Here is a 20,648-nt window from a genome sequence, read left to right on the forward strand (position 1 = left end):
TTGCACTGGATTCATAAAAGGGTGCAATGCATTGAGGTGTGGTGTGCAGGTCACTGTAGTATTTCCATGATCGGCTGATGTGTAGTGTATGTCACATGGATTATTTCATCCCCTCTATGCTTTCGAAGCTGGCATGTTTTGGTCAGCATGCAATAGACATCCCTGAATATGTGTTTCTGTTACCCCCCCGATACTTGAATATGTGGGTGATGTAACTGAATGGGCTACATAAACGTGATATCCACAGTCCTGAGCACAGTAAGCCTCTCCCACCTTGCGTCTTCCCAAATGCTAGCTCAGGCAGGAATACAAAGGGCAGGCAATGCCACTGAAAGGCCTTCTGTGAAAAACAACCTGTGCTGAAGAGTTTAAATTTGCATTACATATAGTTTTTCAGCAGGGGTGTGGGGCTACTGCTTTTATTTGCTGCCTTTAAGAAGGGCCAGATAAGACACATGCTAATCAGGATCTGTATGATGTCTCAGAAATGAAGCCGCTTACTGTCTGGGGTGGTTCCATGCCTGTCTGAAACCTTGCCAGAGGCGATCTGGGTGACTGTTGCTAAGAAGGGACAGACAGAGGCAGAGATAGTTACAGGAGTAATTAGGAAATGGAAAGCCAACAGATCTTGCAATAATAAGCCCGCTGCTAGGTAACGTGAATTAATTCTGCAGAATAGGACCAATTTGCTTTCCTGCAACAAAGTAGTAACAAGTTTACTCTGAAATTGGAACTTGTGGGGCTACTAAGCATTAATTCTCGTTCCCCGACTGGAACCACCTCTGGTATTTCAGCTGTTTCCTGTTATTTTTAGTCACCATAGCTAGGATTCTCCTAGGAATTAATGTTGCTTATTTACAAGCAACATTGCTCGTTTGAAATAATAATGCAAAAGAGAAACAAACAAACAAACGAACCCCGGACACAACCCACGCTGACAATTCCAATTTAAGGTCTTTTTCTGTGGAGTTCTAATTCTCTTTTTAACGAAACTCCAGCACATTCAAAACATCAACATGACTCGGGTCTGTGTTAATATGCAAAATTTAAGCATAACGTGTTAGCCTCCATTTTGGCCGGGTTTGAACTGGAGACCTTCCGAGCTAAAAAAGCATCAGCTATTATAACTTGAGCTAAAGCTAGGACTATTGCAGGCTTATATGCTCTGTGGATCAGACACAGAAAGAAGCCTGTAACACATAATCATCACTAGGTTACAATAGACCCTCTGTTCTCAGGTAATGCCCCAGACAGCACAGCTCCTGCTTACCTTATAATATGGAGCTATACCTATCTCATAGAACTGGAAGGGAACCTTGAAAGGTCATCAAGTCTAGTCCCCTACTTTCACTAGCAGGACCAAGTTCTGATTTTGCCCCAGATCCCTAAATGGCCCCCTCAAGGATTGAGCTCTCAACCCTGGGTTTAGTAGGCTAATGCTCAAACCACTGAGCTATCCCTCCCTCTACCACACCCTGTCTGTTCAGCTGTTTGCTTCTGGATCCCTCAATCCTCCCCTATTCTCCTTCTTGTTAATACGGTTGCATCCAGCGGCCCTGACCAAGATTTAGGCCCCATTGTGCTAGTCTAGCCCCCAAAGAGCTTGTGGTCTAAGGACCTGGGGAGGATTTTTATGGTAAAAAGTTGACTTGTTCCAGCTGCCTGTCCCCTGTTAGATGTTGCAAATCTGTTTGGGGCACCCCACGCAAGTTGCAGGAGTCTCTAGACTTTGTTCTTTCCAAGGGTCCCAATTACAGAGTGTATTTTGTCACAGAATCCATGCATGCCCAGTGTGCTGCACCTGCATGTCCAGACTGGACTGGGAGAATGTGCTCCCCTATCCTCTGACAGAGAGTGAGATGCAGCAAACATCAGCCAGACTGGCCGGTCCGGAGCTGAGTGATTTGTTTGCCGTTGCCAGTTTTAAAGGGCTAGCCACCCAGAAAGGCATGCAGGAAAAAAATTCCAATTCAGGGATAAAAGGGTGGAGGAGTGTGTGAAAATGAAAGGAGCTGCTTCTGTGTATCCCTTCGGAAGCAGATGGAGGTGTTAATTACTTCTCCATTTACAAGGTAGTGCACTATGGATGTTGACATAACATATGCTTTTAAACCGAGCTAAGTGTTCTTGTTTGATTCGAGCCAATTAACATGTATAAGCTACGTTCATTGTAGTTTTCCTGCTTCCATAAAGCAGCATTACCAACTCTTGCAGTTGTATTGATTTTCAATGTTTTTTCTTAAAGCTTCAGTTCCTGGAGCCACGTGATTATGTGAAAATCTCAGCTCTTTTTTTAAAAATTGAGTTTCTCGTCATTGTGATTAAGGCGAAGAACTTGCAACCATAAACCCTAAAAACGCAAGAACACCAGAAGGCAACTATAAAAGATTCTCAATGTCTTATGTAAGCTAAGGGAATTAGATAAATTCTGAAACAAGTGCAAAATAGTGATCACTATTGCACCACAGAGTCCCTCTTTGCTCTTTACAGGTGAAAAGGTTTTGCTTTTCTTCCAGGAAATTCTGTTTACAGCAGATTTTTTACTCCATTTGTTTGCACAACTGACCTTCCTAGAGAGAAAAAATAAGGATACTGTGGTGTATTTTTCCCCTGTTGAAAGAGTCTTAACAATCAATAGCAGAAATGTATCATGAGGAGAGGGATAAAATATTATCAAGTTTTTCCAGAAGGTGCTGGTATTAAGCCACAACTGCAGCATAGGTCTGAAATGCAGGCGGTCTTTGCTTCTTTGGTCAGAAGGCGGTAACCCCTTTCCGCCACACTGATGACAGGGAGAAGCAAGAAGGACTCTTGTGTGTACATATTGGTTGCTGCTAAGCTTCAGTTCTGTAGCTTGTCTCCTGTGATATTGAGAAATAAACCTTTTCTCTGGCCTGAATCATTTTGGGAATTACTGCATGTGTAACCCACTGGTCAGTGTGTGTTGTGTCCCCTTCTATGTGTTTTTTGTTTGTTTTTACCAATATAGTCCTAGTGTGGACACAGTTATACCAATTTAAAGGTGCTTTATACCAGCATAACTTATTCCCCTTCCCCTGTGGGAATAAACTATACCAGTATAAGCTCACTCATACCGGTATACCTGCTTCCACACTAGAGGAGCTTTATTGCTTTAACTATACTGGTATAGTTAAAGTGGTACAACTTCTGGGTATAGACGAGGCTTGAGGTTGGGTTAAAAATCATGAGCTTTACCCCTTTGCCTCCAAAGGATTGGGATCAATTTATTTATCTTGTGTTTTTCTTAACTTTTAGGGTACAATTGCCTCCCATTTTTGAGCTTTTTTTTTGTAATTATAAGGGCTTTTAAAAAAAGAAAGCTGTGATTGCATGGGAATCTCATGACTCCAGTCGCTAGGACAGGGGTCGGCAACCTTTCAGAAGTGGTGGGCCGAGTCTTCATTTATTCACTCTAATTTAAGGTTTTGCGTGCCAGTAATACGTTTTTAGAAGGTCTCTTTCTATAAGTCTATAATATAGAACTAAACTATTGTTGTATGTAAAGTAAATAAGGTTTTTTAAATGTTTAAGAAGCTTCATTTAAAATTAAATTAAAATGCAGAGCCCCCTGGACCGGTGGCCAGGACCCGGGCAGTGTGAGTGCCACTGAAAATCAGCTCGTGTGCCGCCTTTGGCCATAGGTTGCCTACCCCTGTGCTAGGGCTTTAAGAAAACCACCAAATATCTCAAGACTCGCAACAAAATCATGAGAGTTTGCAATACTGCGATCCATTATGTTGTTGATATTTAAATAACAGCCTTTCACTGAGCTCCTTGCTTCTTCAAGAGTTCTGCTGGTCCCAGTAAGGATTGGGGTTGCATTGTGTTAGGTGCTGTACAAACACATAGGAAGACATGTGGTTGAAGTTTTACCGGTGGGAGCAGAGTTAAGCCAACAGTGCTTTTGAGAATCCCCTGCTGTGCTCCTAAAGTGGGCCTGTGCCAATATTGGATCTTTTGATGCATTGGCAATTCTGAAAAATTAAAAAAAAATAAAAAAAAATTTGGGGTTGAACTGAAAACAAAATATTGGGTAAGATAAAAGCTGAAAAAATCATTTTGGATGGAACAAAATGTTTCATTTCTAATTTGAGCCTTTTTGAAATGTTTCAATTGTAAAAAAAATAAAGGAAAGGACATTTTGAAATGGAAAGACTTTGTTTTTTTGGAATTTTTTTTTTTAGTTTTCGACTGAATTTTTTTTTTGGCAGAATTGCCACGTATTCATGAAATGTTTCGATGCCACCAAATCTGCATTTTTTCACCCACAAGGAATTTTGGTTATAAATAGCACCCCGCTCTCCTCCTAAGTCACTTTGAAAATCTTGTGCACAGTGAGTAAAATAGGAAATTGCTTCTATCTAGTTGCACATTTATGTTTTCTTTTTAAACAGAGAGTCGACGAAGAGGCGGTGGTGGATCAAGGTGGGACCAGTAATGTCGTTAATATTCATTATGAGAAAGAAGAGCTGGAAGGTAAGGTCGAAGGCGGCAGCTGATAACTATATTTTTCAGTTTTTCTAGTACATCATTAATGTCTAGCTAGATGGAACCTGGAGTAAATGTACTTCTTGGCTAATAAAGTTCCAGATCAGATAAATGATTGGCCATAACTCAACTTCCATCCGTCTCTTTGCGATTGGATTGCCCACCCATTAGCGCCGTGAGTTACTTTTCCTTACACACCTGAGGCCTGGTGTTCCATGGTGCAGTCACTTACACCAGTGCAAAGCGAGGTGTAAACTGTCACCAATCGGGGTTGGCAGCATCTTACACCCACTGCCGTAAATGGCAGCACGAGGACAGAACAACAGAGAATCAGGCCCTTTGGATACAGTTGAACTTTGCATTGCTCATTCAGCAGCGTTACGTTTTTGTATGAGCTGGAAGACAAAATGCACAAAGAACCACTGCCTGGGCTGTAAAAGAGTCTCATGCCCATCAGTCGGGCAGTGCAAAGGGGTGTTAGTGTACATGAGACTCCTGCCCATTAACTGGCCTCGTGCTAAAGAGAAGCAGTGGGACTTGAGAGCAGATCTGGGCAATGTGTGTGTCGTCCGTGATTTGTCATTTGACAAACTGAGCCCTGTTTCTGCTGGCCAGTTATCCATGAATAAAATGTGTTCCTCCTCACAACCTGTTCAGCCATGGCGTGCAAACCCTGCCGGGGAGCCTTCTGCTCCGAAGCTCCCAAAGGAAAGCAACAAATAGGAACCCAGTTAGTTTACCACAAATTAGCTGACCCAGTGCTAAGCAGGAGAGTTCCTATTTGCACGGAATGCCACATTGTATCGGACATTCCATTAATTGCTGTGAGTTTTTAATTGTGATTATTATTTTGGTCGTGCGTAGGGATCAACCGAGCATGCGGGCCCATTGTGTTAAGTCCTATACAAACTTAGAGCAATGGACGGAGGTGCAGAGACCGGCTAAGGAGAGGAGAAAAGGGTATAAGAGCATGTCTACACTTAAAACACTGCGTCGGTGCCTCAGTGAAAAAGTTACTATGCAGATGGAAGAGCTTCTCCCATCAGCGTAGCTAATCCACCTCCGTGACATGGCTCTGTCTACACTGGGGGTTAGGTCGGTACAACTGTGTCGTTCAGGGGTGCGGATTTTTCACGCCCCTGAGCAAAGTACTTATACTGATGCACATTTATAGGGTAGGCCTGGCGGGAGTGATCACGGTGATGGGTTGCAAACGGCATGTTAATACCATCAATTTTGATTTTTAAGGGGTGGGGAGTTTTTTGGAGGGGATTATCTAATAGAGACACGATGGAAGGGAGAGGGGATGTAGGGGGGGAATAGGGCCGGGTGGAAGAGGGAAAGGAGAAAGAATGTGGGGGAAAAACAGCCAAGAATGTGAAGCAAGCAGCCAAAGGGAGAGAATATCCAGCTGACAAAGTGGACAAATCTCCAACGACATTGCTCCGTGTACTGCACTGCTTCCATGCCGTGTCCTATGTTTTGAGTAAAGACCAACCCTTGTAAGGGCTCAAAACATATTTAGAAAAGAAGAGAGAGAGCACGTAGGTTCTGCTGACTCTGCCTGCGTTGTTCAGGCCAAGGAGATACACCATACAGGCTGTGTCTTCAACACGCCTGCCCTAAAGATTTTTGCACTTGCCTTGCACTGGTACCGGTGATGACACAAAATACAGGGCAACATATAACTCGGCTTTTTGATTCTTGCTTCATCCCTTGTCCCCGCTTTTACAGATTTCAAAGCCAGAAGAGGGACCACTATGATGACCAAATCTGACGGCCTGCATAACAGAGGCCAGAGAATCTCATTAAATTTCAGGTTCAATTCTGGCGAAATGGGCTTAAATTAGTAATAAGAGAGGCAGCAGACATTTTTCATATTTAAAAAAAAAATTATAAATAAAGGAACAAAAAAAACCTCCAGAGGAAACAACGTTAGATATAGGAGACGGGTGGGATGACTCATCAGCATATTTTCTCAATCCAGCAGGTAGAAAAACCCAGCTTTGATAGGCCACTGGAATAATCTGAATGCTTAAGGTGTCTGGCTATGATTTGTCTAATAGTTTATTATCAGGAGATTGGCTTGATCTCTTGTGCTATGCCTTATGCAAGCTTTGAAAATAATTACCTTCTGCCTCTGCTTAATGAGCTGTCGGGAACATTGTCCTGTTAAAGTGGTAAATTGCAAAGAGGTTTTGTTTCCTTCTTAGGGGCTTTTTAAATCAAGCCGCTGCCTTGTTTTTGAAACTTTATAATAATAAAATAAACCAGATATGTCAGAGCTAAAATAGAACAAGTCCATGACCTTTAAGGGGCCCTGCAAAAATGGCTGCTTTGCAGATATCTGACTGACAGTTGAGAGAATACAGTTCTGGCCTTACCATAAGGTGAACTGAGGCAGCCACCTCAGGTGCCAGACTGTGTGTGTGGGGCGCCGCTAGGACCCAGAGTGTAGAAAATTGTGTCTGCTGCTGGTGCATATGTAATCTCTCTGCTCTAGATGCACAGGGATGGTGCAGGGGTGGCTCTAGACATTTCGCCGCCCCAAGCACGGCGTCATGCCACGGGGGGTGCTCTGCTGCTCGCCGGTCCCGCGGCGCCGGTGGACCTCCCGCAGGCGTGCCTGCAGAGGGTCCTCTGGTCCCGCGGCTCCAGTGGACCCTCCGCAGGCATGCCAGTGGACCCTCTGCAGGCATGCCTGCGGGAGGTCCACCGAAGCCGCGGGACCAGAGGACCCTCCGCAGGCACGCCGCTGAAGGCACCCTGCCTGCCGCCCTCCCGGCGACCGGCAGAGCGCCCCCCGCGGCTTGCCGCCCCAAGCACGCGCATGGCATGCTGGGGCCTGGGGCCACCCCTGGGATGGTGGAGTGCTGTGCTGGAGGAAGGAGGGCACAAGAGACATAACAGGCAGGCAGGAGAAAAGGTGAGCGAGAATAACAGAAAGCAGCAGGAGCTGCAGGGAGAGAGAGGAGGAGGAGGAACCTCTCCAGCACCCCCAGGAGCCTGGACTGATTCACACCAGCTTCTCAGGGACCTTCCTGTCTCCTGCTGCTTCTCTGAACCCACTTGAGGAGAACAGGCTGTCAGCTGAAGTAGTCGGAGCCAGTTAGGCCCGTAAGACGCTGATGTCATCCCTCACTCAGGCCCTGCTACCAGCCTGCTTATTTGTCCCCTTCAACTGAGTGTTGAGAGCCACTGTAGCTGGCACAGAACAGCCATCATGAGTGAAAGAAGAAAACGCCCCTCTGGGGCAGCATTCAGAAGAAGAAAGAAAGCAAAGGAAGCTTTTTTATCTAAGCAGGAAGGAGGACCCCCTACACGTTAGCAAGCCGAGGACCCCCATTTTGATTTAATTTTTTTTGTGGAGCCTCAATCCCAGGCCCTGCCCCCACTCCATCCCTTCTCCCAAGTCCCCACCGCTGCCCCACCTCTTCCCACCCCCGCTCCACCCTTGCCCCTCCTCTTCCCCGCCTCTTTCCGCCCCCTCCCCCGAGAGGGCCTGGTCTCCCCTCCTCCCCCTCCTTCCCAGTGCCTCCTGCTCGCTGCTGAACAGCTGTTCCCAAGCATGCAGGAGGCTCTGGGAGGGAGGGGGAGGAGTTGATCAGCTGGGCCTGCAGATCACCTGGAGTACTCTCACATATGAGGGGCAGGATAGCTCAGCAGTTTGAGCACTGGCCTGCTAAACCCAGGGTTGTAAGTTCAGTCCTTGAGGGGGCCATTTAGGGAACTGGAGTAAAAATCTGGGGATTGGTCCTGCTTTGAGCAGCAGGTTGGACTAGATGATCTCCTGAGGTCCCTTCCAACCCTACTAGTCTATAATTCTATACCCCAGTTTGAGAAACACTGACCTAAGTGATTTTTTTTAACTGACTTTGAACATTATAAGTTATGAAACACAGCTATATGAACAGCAGTGTTGCACCGTGGGCACCATTCATCTGGACAGGCACTGTGGGGCTAAGAGTGACACAGACTAATATGCTTCCGCTTTGTTGCAGGGCACAGAACGCTGTACGTTGGGGTACGGATGCCTTTGGTGAGACAAAGCCACAGACATCACAGGAATCATGGCCAGAAACATAGGAAACGAGACCGGGCGAAGGGAGCCATTCAAGAAGAAGAGCAGGAATCTCATGGTAAATAACACCTCAGGCTAATGTACGATGGGAACATAGCGTGCGTTTAATGATGGAAGCAGAACTTATATAAGTAACGGGAATAAATATTTTTTAGTAGAACCATCGATTCCGATGCCAGAAGGGACCATGATGATCTAGCATGACCTGGTTTGAGCATTAGCCTGCTAAACCCAGGGTTGTGAGCTCAAGCCTTGAGGGGGCCACTTAGGGATCTGGGGCACTGGTGGGTGCCTATGAATTTTATATTTGGCTTCTGACATGTGGGTAGGTTTGAAACCAAGCATCTTTGGCGTGATGTTTCTATTCAATACATATAACAATGAGCAACCTCTTAAATGTGGCATTTCTTTAATGGCGTAACCTGGTCACAGCAGATGCCTCTTTAACTGTTTGTTAATTAGACACCCCGTCTCAGCGAGTTCAGTTTATCCTTGGTATGGAGGAGGACGAGGAGCACGTTCCCCATGATTTGTTCACAGAGCTGGATGAAATCTGTGTGAAAGAAGGAGAAGATGCCGAATGGAAGGAAACAGCCAGGTGACACACAGCTATATACTCCACTGGCTCAATGAAACTGAATGTGTTTTCCTGACCTCCCATTAGGCTATGTTTTTGGTACCATTTCCTTGAAGTGCTGCCCAATGATACCACCTGCTGGAAGAAGAGATGCTGCTGCTAGGCAGGGCTTTCGTAGTCTGTCACTTCCAGAGTATGACTTGGTAAAGAGGTGGGGGAGGAAGATATGATGCAGATCCCTTGTATATAGCACAGCACCTCTGCTTTTTCAGGCACCTCCTATGTAATAACAGCATGTGGAAGAATCAAAGGCAGGCATGTTGATGTACAGACATGGGGAGGCGAGACGGTCCAGTGATCAGTGTGTTAGCCCGGGCACATGGGACACCCAGGTTCATGTCCCTGCTCTGAGACAAGCTTGCTGTGTGACCTTGGGCAAATCACTTAGTCTCTTTCTGCCTCAGTTTCCCATCTGTAAAATGGGGACGGTAGCGATGCCCTGCATCACAGGGGCTTGAGAGGCTAAATACATTAAAGACTGAGAGGTGCTTACGTACTAGGATAATGGGCACCATATAAGATAGAAAGGCATGGATGTTGCGAGGACAAATGCTTTAAAGTTTATGAGGCGTTAGTGCACTATACTAAGAAGATGAGAACGGCCATACTAGATCAGACCAATGGTCCATCTAGCCCAGTATCCTTTCATCTGAGACAGTGGCTAATGCCTGATGCTTCAAAGAACATGAACAGAACAGGGCAACCATCGAGTGACCCATCCCCCATCGTCCAATCCCAGCAGCTGATGTGCTTTATGTAAAATAAATATAAAATAGACCCTTCAGCACATTATTAGAGCTGGTGGAAATTTTTGCGTCAGCTGCTTAAAAGACAAAATGTGCAGTTGATCCCCTTCCCTTCCCCAGCTTTGAACCGTTAACTGAGTTACCGAATGTCTATGGGGTAGATTTCATACACAGCTTTGTATCTCTGCAACACCTGCTTAAGAGTCTTTTCACCGGAACTGGTCGCTACCGGTATTTATTTGTGTTTGGTTTGCCATGCTTCCAGGTGGCTGAAGTTCGAAGAGGATGTGGAGGACGGAGGAGAGCGCTGGAGCAAGCCCTATGTAGCGACACTTTCATTACACAGCCTCTTTGAGCTGAGGAGTTGCATCATGAACGGGACTGTCCTCCTGGATATGTGTGCCAACAGCATCGAGGAAATTGCAGGTACTGCTTTACTGAGCGATCAGTTGCGTCATGTCAGAGAAAAAAGCTTTGGGGAATATCCTTGTGCATTTATTAAACGAAATAAATTCCCTTTGCACCATGTTTGTTCCTGCAAAATCCTCGGTAGGGATGTCATCAAAACAGAAAATGTTAAGCAAATACATTAGAATATGCACAGAAACCAAACTTTAGATTTGGACCCATGATTTTTCCACCCTGAAATCCTGATTACATTCATCCAATCAAGGTCCAGAAACAGACCATGTGACAATCAAAAGCGCGCACCTTTCAAATATCAAATTCTCTCATGTTTTACAGACCTACAATTATTCAGAGAAATAATCTGGAGAATAACTTCAGATAACAGAAATGAGTCTAATAGGTTAACGTGCTATTGTTGTTCTAGAAGTGTATGTCTGGACCATTTGGGGTCAGAAAGAGGTAAAATCCATTGAATAAACTATTTGTTACAAATAATTCACCTATTCTAACTCCCCATGTGGACACTTTTATTCCACACCAAGGGTGCTTGTATCTGGTTTAATTTAGTCATCTTTGAAAATGGATTAAGCTAAACTGCAAAAAGGCACTCTTAGCATTTGCGTACACATGAAAATTAATCCGGAATAAAGTAAGGTATAAATTTAAAGTGTAATAACTATTCCCGATTGATGCCATGAGTGGACACTTCTATTAGTTTAATCCAAATATCTTGGATTAAGATAAGTACATTATAAATAATTCAGAATGTTGCATTCTTACTCTGGGGTAAGAGCATCCACACATGGAGAGAATCAGGAGTAGTTAATCCTCTTTAAATTCATGCCCCAATCTTATTTTGGATTGGTTTTCATATGTGGACAAATCCTAATTCCGCATTACCTTAATCCATTTCCAAAGTGAATTGAGACAATTCAGAATAAATCAGAATAGTCAGTTTGGAATAACTCCCCATGTAGATAAAACCTTACTGTGGAATAGGCGTGTCCATAAAAAATAGCTATTTCACTTCATATTCAGTCCCTACTTTATTTTGCAATATGTAGACAAGACCTAACTTTCAAAGCCAGGGTTCCTTTGGCAGAGGGCCATAATACATTTCTGCTGAGGAGATAATGGAGGGTAATTGAGAAAGCAGCTTTGTAGAAATTATTTTTGACTGGCAGATCTCCATTCAAACTCTTTCAAGGTCTGGTGATGTCAGGTCCATTCTTAGCACGTTCCTCCCCGAGCACTGCCAGTTACAGTCAATTATCCAAGAAATCTCAGAGAAGCCAGTTATAGACTGGTTATAATTTGGTTAAATGTGTAGAGCAATGCAATCAGGAAAGAAAACTGCATTACTGAGAATGGGGAATAATAACTGCATTAGCTAAGCAGTGAATAATCATTTTGCAGAGACTTTTTAGCAAAGAAAACTCCCCGCCTTCATTGGAAGACAAAGGATATGTGTACACAGCAGCTGGGAATGTGCTTCTCTGCATGGTTAGACAGACGTGTGCTAGCTCTGCTTGAGTTAGCTGTCTGAATAAAAGCCCGATCCCCTGGTTATGTGCTCTGATGGCTAGTCAGAGTCACTGCAAATGCCACCATGGCCACGCTGCTACTTTTAGCACGCTAGCTCGAGCAGAACCAGCGTGTGTCTGTCTGTCCATGCTGGGAAATACATTCCCAGCAGCTGCGCAAGCATGCCCAAAGACGTATTAACAATGCTACAATGTCTCCCTAAATAAGATCGCGTCGGCATTGGTTGTCTCTTCCGTCTGGTGGTAGTAACGCTCTCCTATGAGGCGTGCGACCTTATTCCCAGCTCATCGTGGGTTGAGACTGTCATGGGTTTTGTCCCACTGCTCTTTGCTGGCTGTCTGGTGCTGTAGTGATTCTTGAAGTGAGTCCTGGCTCCACCGAAGTTACAACCTCACCCTCTCTCTTCCTCGGTGTTTGGAAAGCGTGTAGCCCGCTGTCAGCACGACTGCAATACGAACACGAGGGGGTGGTTTGCAGGGGGAAAGAATGATCCTGGGAATCTTCACCAAGAAACAAAGGGGAAATGTTTAATTCTCAGATCAGGCAAGGGCTTGATGGTGGCACTTAATCTGTGTGGTATCTCAGTTTTCTCCATGTGTGAAATAGGGATAGTCCTTCATAGAATATCAGGAATGGAAGGGGCCTCAGGAGGTATCTAGTCCAACCCCCTGCTCAAAGCAGGACCAACACCAACTAAATCATCCCAGCCAGGGCTTTGTCAAGCCTGACCTTAAACACCTCTAAGGAAGGAGATTCCACCACTTCCCCATCATATGGGGACACTGTGGAGGTGCAATTCAGGGATTGCTGTGGCCATGAAGTCTTTCTAAGCACAGAGCTAAATAAGAATAGTTTGAGGGCATGTTTAGTTCTGTCAACGGTACTTATACTGCTTTTTTCTGAGCACCTCCCATTCCTTAATGCATTTATCCTCAGAACTTCCCCTGGGAGGTAGAGTAATGCTATTATCCCAATTTACAGGTGTAACTGAGGCATAGGGAGACTTGCCCAAGGTCACACAGGAAGTGTGTGGCAGAGCAGGGACACAAATTCAGTCCTAGAATAGCTCTGTAATCACTATTCCTCCCTTCCTATTATCTTGTACATTGAGCACGTGGACATTCATCGGTGACACAATCTGCACGCTAGAGAATTGCATTTCCCCTCCCCCAGATATGATCCTGGATCAACAAGATCCAAGCAGTGAGTTTGATGAAAGCATGAGAGAGAATATCCGGGATGCCCTCTTAAAAAAGCATCACCACCAGAACGAGAAGAAGAGGAACAACCTCCTTCCGATTGTCCGCTCTTTCACTGACGTCAGCAAGAAGCAGTCGGATCCACACTTATTGGATAAAACAGGTGAGGATTTCTGGGTCGCGCCTTCAGACAGCCTGACCCTTTGAGGTGGGATTTTCCAAAAAGCCTGAATCACCAAGGAGCACAAGTCCCAGCTGAGTTATCTATGACTTCACTGGAAAAAAAATGGCGTTGTTTTTTTACATGATGATTAAAGCTGGAAAGCTGAGGGAATAACTGATTACATGGTTTGCCCGTAGTTCTGAAAAACTGAAAAAAATTCATTGTGGGTTGACTGCAAAATGAATATTTTGCAATTTTTGCAAAGCAAAAAAGTAAAAAAAGAAACCCACCTTATTTCAGGTCAAACAAAATGCTCTGTTTCAATTTCAAGCATTTCAAAAATAATAGTAAAGGAAATTTCTCTGCCATGTGTTGTCGCGACCCAAAAGAATCAAAATATTTTGTTTTGAAAATGTCGAAATGAAACATTTCAGCATTCTTGGATTTTTCTTGTGGTAGTTTGTTTTTCTCGAGATGAACAATTCGGCAAAACCGACACGAATCCATGAAATGTTTCAGTGTTGCTGAATCTGCCTTTTTTTACTGAAAAAAGCTTCAGTCAAAACATTGTGCTTAGCTCTAATCACGAAGCCAGATATCTGGTAGTTTTGACTCCTTAGCATTCATACTGATCGCTGTGTAGGGTGACCTGACGTCCCGATATTTAGGCATCTGTCCTGATATTTCGTGGTACTCCTTTTTTTTTCCCTTTGCTCCGCTGGAGACCCCTCCCTCCAGCATGTGTCCCGATATTTTCTTCCTCTCATCTGGTCACCCTATCGCTGTGTCACAAGTATCAGTAAAGACTAACATTTATTTGGGCATAAGTTTTGGTGGGTAAAAAACCCACTTCTTCAGATGCAACCCACGAAAAGCTTATGCCCAAATAAATCCGTTAGTCTTTAAGGTGCCACTGAACTCCTTGTTTTTGTGGATACAGACTAACACGGCTACACCTCTCATAAGTATCAGTGTAAAATCTTAGTGGAGACAATGCACTTTAGGTGAGGGGTATACAGTTAACCTCAAATAGCTACTCTGAGGTCAAAACTACCCAGGCCTTGTAAAAAAATACACCTTTTTCTGCAGTGAAGCTATAGCCTTTAACACATATTAGAAATGAGAGGTGATTCTGTAAAATGCATGAAGCTATCACTTATCAAGATGCCCCAAAATAAGAAGACTTCTTGTAATGGGACTCAGGGAAATTGGGAGGAAGTTTCTATACGGGGTTTCTTTTCTTTATTTCTCTTTAGTTATTTTTTTTTTCATGGGAGAAGGAGCTGGTGTTGGGCAGCTCAAAAGCTGTTTGCTCTAGTATCCTTTTAGCTAATGGGAGCAGTGTGTGACTACTTAGCATTCATGCAAATACAGTGCTGATCAGTACATCACATAGTAGTAACTGCTGTCCTGCAACAGTGTGTGTTTGCCACAAATGGTACAGAGGAAACATGCTTCCTTGGGCTTTCTGATCTTTTTTTCCTTTAGCAACGCACGCGCTGTGTCCTCAACCTGGCACTACCAGTCTAGAAGTTAAAAATGGAGTGACCCACGACACTAGTCCTATGGATTTAAGCAAGGTGAGATGCTACGTGTGGCTATGTCAGTCAAGGTAAATACAAGAAATGTGGATAATTTGATGGGGCCAGATGTTTCTAGAGCTCAGCATGATGGGCGAGGAGCCTGCTTGAAAAAGCTGGCCATAAATTTCATAATGGGGGCGAAGTAGAGATTGGTGACATTCTTTTAGCCAAAACTTTTTTTGGCTAAAAAATACAGATTTGGGTTGTCTGAAACCTTTTGTGTATTTGTGTTGAATTTGCTGAAATGTTTCAGTTGGGAAAAAATGGTGAAAAAAATCATATTGTTTGGTTTTAACATTTTCTGACTGATTCATTTTGATTGGAAACAACTTTTCCTTTTGAATTTTACCTCAGTTCCATTAAAAAAAAATACCCTCCCCCAAAAAATGAAAAAAAAGAGTTTCTTTCGGGTTGAACAAAATATTTCATGTGACCCGAAACAATTATTTGCCCCAGATTTTTTTCTAGTTTGGCCAGCAAACCAAAAAATCGATTATTTGCACAGGCCTAGTGCTGAGTGCTTTGACAGACGTCCTTATTTAGGTGCCTAAATGGGAGCTGAGCTTTTTTTGAAAGTCAGATCCTAATTGTGGGTGCTGAGAACTTGAAAATCTGTTCATGAGTTCTTACACCTTGGTTTGGCCCTTGGGTTGGGCCATATTGCCTTAACCATTTGTCCACTGAGATCAACCATTGATGTGTGATGCTTATTCCGCATGGGAGGTTATACTGGAATAACTATATAGATTTAAATTCACTGGTTAGAGCCGGCTGAAGTTTTTTTGAAAAATAGTAAATTTGCCCAAAAAATACATTTTTCCAGGTGGTGACGCTCTTCACAAATTTGGGTTGAATTTGGCAAATAGTTTCAACAGAAACAAAAAAAATTTTTTTTTTTAAAAAGTCAAAATACCCCAAAATGTCCCAAAACAAAAGTACCCCAAAGACATTTCATTGTGGGTTGAACAAAACATTTTTGGTTGACCCAAAATGAAATGAAACAATTAGTTTCAGATCAACCAAGATGTTTTCTTTGACCGAAACGAATTTTTTTCTTCTGTTATTTTCTACATTTCATTAAAAAATATAAAAAAGTTCAGTTTTTGATTGGAACTGAACTGAATTTTGTTTCATATTTTTTTGGTTTGCCTCCCCTCCTCACCCTGAACATAATATCAAATATTAGCTCATCTCTTCTCCTTAGATTATACAGAAAAAAACTTTCCCATGTAATCAAGTCCTAAGACACCTTTATGACAGTACAACTGCATCCATGCTACGGTTGTATCGATTTAAGGATTTCAGTAGAAAATCACCCCTCCAACCAGAATAATTAAACCACTATAACACTTATGTAGAGAGCAGGCCTTGAAGGTGCAGTTGTGGATCTGGAGGCGTGACTCCTAATTGTCTGCAAATTATTTCTTCATAACTAGGCGGAGCTTCATTTCATGAAGAAAATTCCTACCGGAGCAGAAGCGTCCAATGTTCTAGTGGGAGAGTTGGATTTCCTCCTTCGTCCCGTGGTGGCGTTCGTGCGTCTGACACCAGCCGTCCTTCTCTCAGGCATGACGGAAGTCCCGATCCCAACAAGGTAAGGGTGTTAAAAAACACTTTATCTTTTAAAAAAAAATTTTTTTTAAATGTTTTAAAAATTAAATTAAATTATGTATATATGTTCAAATCAGATTAAAAACATTCTATGGAAAGTCCCAGTAAACTCAGGCCAGCTTTTCTCTTATGCCTTTTATCAGCTCAGTGCACAGGTATGGGTTCTGAATGAACTCCACCCAGTGGGTGAAGTGACGTATTTACAGAAGCAATACACTTAAAGGGAGAGCTTTTCAGAGGCATTAATGTGCCTAACTCCCATTGCAAGTCCATGAGCATTGTGTGCTAACTCCCGTTGAAGCTGATTTACTGTGAGGATCCCTTTGGAAACTTCAGGCGGTTTCTTTTTGCTCTTTACTACCATTTAATAAAGGCATTTTTTTTCTCTGTTTTCTGTGGCCAGGTTCTTATTTATCTTGTTGGGACCAGAAGGGAAAGCACATCAGTACCATGAGATTGGCCGGTCAATGGCCACCCTCATGACAGATGAGGTACGGTATGGCACAAGTGACAATTTCAGCTCTTCTCCTTTGCATTTCTTTGTTTTCTGCCCTTTTCTAAATCGTTCTCTCTTCCAGACCAGGACTTAAGGGCATGTACTGTCTGTTTCCAGACTGATAAGATGAGGAATGAGATCAGGATGGGTGTGTAACACTAGGGAAGTTTGTTGTCTTCTCCACAGCAGCCAAAATCCACATTTGCAAAGTAGCTCAGCTCCCGTTTAGGCATCAAAATAAGCATCTGGCTTTTCAACAACTCTGCGTAATGGCCCTGACTGTGGGTGACACATAGGCTGTCTGAAAATTTTTCCATCAAAACTGTTTTTTGACGGAAGGTTGAGTTTAATTTCAGCGAAACAAAATGTTTTGCAAAAAGCGTGTTCTGTGGAAAATTCTGAGATTTCGTTGAAAAACTGAATGCCTGAAAGTTGAAATATTTTAGTTAAAAGCTGAAATTTAACAGCCAAATTCTGAAATATTTTGACTCTGAAAGGCCACCCCAATGCCTCATGGGACTTGTAGTTCAAGCACCTCAGGCTCCCATTCTCCTCTAATGTGCTGGGTTCCCCAGGCAGACTACATCTCCCATGATGCACCATGGACAGTGACTGTTCAAGGGGGAGGCCATGGTGCATCATGGGAGATGTAGTCTGACCAGAGAACCTGGCTTTTACAGGACAATGGGAGCATGAGGTAACCACACTATAATTCCCATGAGGCAAATCAGTGGCATTTCAGAATCAATTTTTTTTTTTTTAATTTTTCACTGAGCTCTTGAAATTTTCTCTGGGAATAAACCTCATTCTCTGACCAGCTCTAGTCAACTAGCACTTGACAATCTGGCCCATTATTATTATCTTTTTGTTATTACTCAAGCGAGGCAGTGCAATCTAGTGGATAAAGCACTCGACTGGGATTCAGGAGAACTGTTTTTAGTTCCCTGCTCGGTCTCTGACCTGCTGTGCAACATGGAATCATAGGGTTAGAAGGGACTGCAAGGGTCATCTAGTCTAACCCTCCAAAGGGCAGGCCACACCATCTTTCTGTGCCTGGGTTTCCCCTTCCTATGCTAAACATGCCTAAACCTTACTCTCTTATTTGCAGATTTTCCATGACGTTGCTTATAAAGCCAAAGACCGTGGTGACCTTGTAGCTGGTATTGATGAGTTCCTGGATCAGGTGACGGTATTGCCTCCTGGAGAATGGGATCCATCGATTAGAATTGAACCACCGAAAAATGTCCCTTCCCAGGTAGGTAACATTTTTCACTTCCAGAATGAGAGAGAGACTAGAATGGCTGACGGGGAGGTATGAGCAGGAACTGTACACGAGACCCCTGTGAAGCAGTGTGTCATACTGGACAGAGCACAGGATGGAACTTGAGACCTGGGTTTTATTCATGGCTCGGCAACTGTCACCCACTCTTGGGGCAAGTCACTTCCCCTCTCTCTGGCTCAGTTTTCCCATCTCTAAAATGGGTATCATAGCTAAGGCTACGTATTTTTAGTAAAAGTCATGGACGAGAAACAAAAAATCACGGCCTGTGACCTGTCCATGACTTATACCATAAATATCCTTCATTGAATCTTGTGGGGGGGGGGGGGGTCGCTGCCAGGAAGGAGCAGACAGCACCAGCTGCACGGGGGAGCCCCTGGGGGCCCACTGCCAGGGGTAGCCAGCGGCTGCTCTGGCCACCACCGTGAGGGGAGCCCCCCGGGGGACCAGCAGCTGCTCTGGCTGCCACCAGAGGGATAAAGTCCCAGGACCAGCCGCTGCTCCGGCCGCCCTGGGACCACTGCCGGGAGCCATCAAGCTGTGGCTGCTTTGGCCGCCCCTGGGACCGCTGCTCGGGTGGTTGCTCTGGTGGTCCCCGGGGCCAGCTGCTTGGGCAGCCCTGGGGTCAGCCACACTGGCTGCTGCAGAAGTCACGGAGGCTGTGGAAGTCAAGCCCTAATCAGAGCACTTCACTAGCTCACACAGGGGTTGTGAGGATAAATACATTAAAGACTGTGAGACATGTGGATACTACAGTAATGTTGGCCATATAAGTGCTTAGATAGCAGAGATGGCCAGGCTGGATTTCAAAGAGAGGGGCTGGTGGAACACTGTTCTGTGTGAGAGACCCTCAGCTCTGGATCCAGCTGTGTCCATCCAGTCAAAAATAAACTGTGTGTGTTCATCTTTTGTGCCTGGTGCAAAGTGTATCTGTTAGTACAACCTTCAAAGGCAGGTAGGGGTTGATCTGTGCAGCGGGAGTTTGGGGCTGTTTAATTCTACTAAGCACGGAAGAGTGTCTTGCAGTCAGATACCTGGGATCTAGAGGCGAACACCACGAAGATCTCGCTCTTGTGTTTCTGTTTTAACAGGACAAGAGGAAGATGCCAGGTGTCCCTAATGGCACTGCTTGCCATACTGAGCCAGAACAGCACAGTGGACCCGAACTTGAACGAACGGGAAGGTTAGTGCGACCAGATTTAACATTCATCTGCCTCTCCTTAAAGTTCACCCTAGAGCTTTGCGAGTAATGGATTTTTTTTGTTTTTGGTTGGCTGTCACCTGTCTTTTTGTTGTGTTTTTACAGCACCTTGCGCGACAGGGGCTCTGACATGCTAAGATAACACAAATAAATAATAATAATTTTATTATTTACACTTACCTCCTGTGTAAAGCACTTTAAGATCTGATGGAAAGCATTGGAGCGAGGCATCATTTCATTATGAATAGTGTCAGAGCAAGGTGTAGGGTGACTTGCAACACAGAGAATTTACAAGACACCATTGCTTGTCTCTTGTTTAAAAAAGAAAATCTGCCATTGTTGTCTCCAACAGGGGGGGAAAAATATCATTTTCTTTTCTTTTTGGCAGGCTCTTTGGTGGTTTGATCATGGATGTGAAACGAAAAGCTCCTTGGTTCTGGAGTGACTTCAGGGACGCTCTGAGCTTGCAGTGTTTGGCGTCTTTCCTCTTCCTATACTGTGCCTGCATGTCCCCCGTGATTACCTTTGGGGGGCTGCTTGGAGAAGCAACCGATGGACAAATAGTAAGAGTATTTTTTTTTCTAATGCATAAGGTATGATTCCCAGGAGAACAAGCTACATCAGAGAACACCAAGAGCGATAGGCATTGAATTTCACTGCTGCTAATACGTTTTGAGTTCTATTGATTTGACTTCTGCTAGTTGAGCCTTTAGGGGGCTCTGATTCTGGTGTAATCACTTGACTCCGGGAGCTGGGGCTTTAAGAAACCCCACCAAATATCACGAGGCTCGTGATAAACTCATGAGAGTTGGCAACACTGACTGATTTTGTGCAACTATATTAATTGACATCCGCAAAGCCTCTGCCCCATGGACTTCCATGGCGTGTGCTGCTTATGCTTCGGGCGTGCTAACAAAGCGTAGCTTTCAATGTTACATTTTCAAAGCTGCTATTCCAGGGGGCAGCCCGCTCAGTTTGGATAGGGGAATAACACTCACCTGGTGGAGTGATTGCTATTTAAAATTAAGATCCTGCCATAGGTAGGACGGGAGGCATAGATGGAAGGTGATGGGTGTCTGTGTAAAACTCTCAGGGTACATCTACACTTATTTGGAGCTGGAGGTGTAGATTCTAGCTGGAGGCGGTATATCCGTGCTAGCGCCATTTGGGCTAGTGTGCTAAAAATTGAG

The 20,648-nt window shown here is 44.2% G+C and overlaps 1 protein-coding gene across 6 annotated transcripts in view; it reads left to right on the forward strand.

The window, feature by feature from the left end:
* Window positions 1-20,648, forward strand: part of SLC4A8 (solute carrier family 4 member 8) — a 58,095-nt gene that overhangs the window by 17,934 nt on the left and 19,513 nt on the right. For all 6 annotated transcript variants that reach the window (XM_044995314.1, XM_044995312.1, XM_044995311.1 and 3 more), the window contains 11 exons: window positions 4,416-4,497; window positions 8,511-8,648; window positions 9,053-9,188; window positions 10,239-10,399; window positions 13,100-13,288; window positions 14,777-14,868; window positions 16,308-16,465; window positions 16,886-16,973; window positions 18,087-18,233; window positions 19,349-19,440; window positions 19,847-20,021. In XM_044995314.1, coding sequence (XP_044851249.1) covers window positions 4,416-4,497; window positions 8,511-8,648; window positions 9,053-9,188; window positions 10,239-10,399; window positions 13,100-13,288; window positions 14,777-14,868; window positions 16,308-16,465; window positions 16,886-16,973; window positions 18,087-18,233; window positions 19,349-19,440; window positions 19,847-20,021 — 1,458 coding nt within the window. The remainder of the gene's footprint in view (window positions 1-4,415; window positions 4,498-8,510; window positions 8,649-9,052; window positions 9,189-10,238; window positions 10,400-13,099; window positions 13,289-14,776; window positions 14,869-16,307; window positions 16,466-16,885; window positions 16,974-18,086; window positions 18,234-19,348; window positions 19,441-19,846; window positions 20,022-20,648) is intronic.

Source organism: Mauremys mutica, chromosome 20 (genome assembly GCF_020497125.1).
Source record: "Mauremys mutica isolate MM-2020 ecotype Southern chromosome 20, ASM2049712v1, whole genome shotgun sequence".
NCBI lineage: Eukaryota > Metazoa > Chordata > Testudines > Geoemydidae > Mauremys > Mauremys mutica.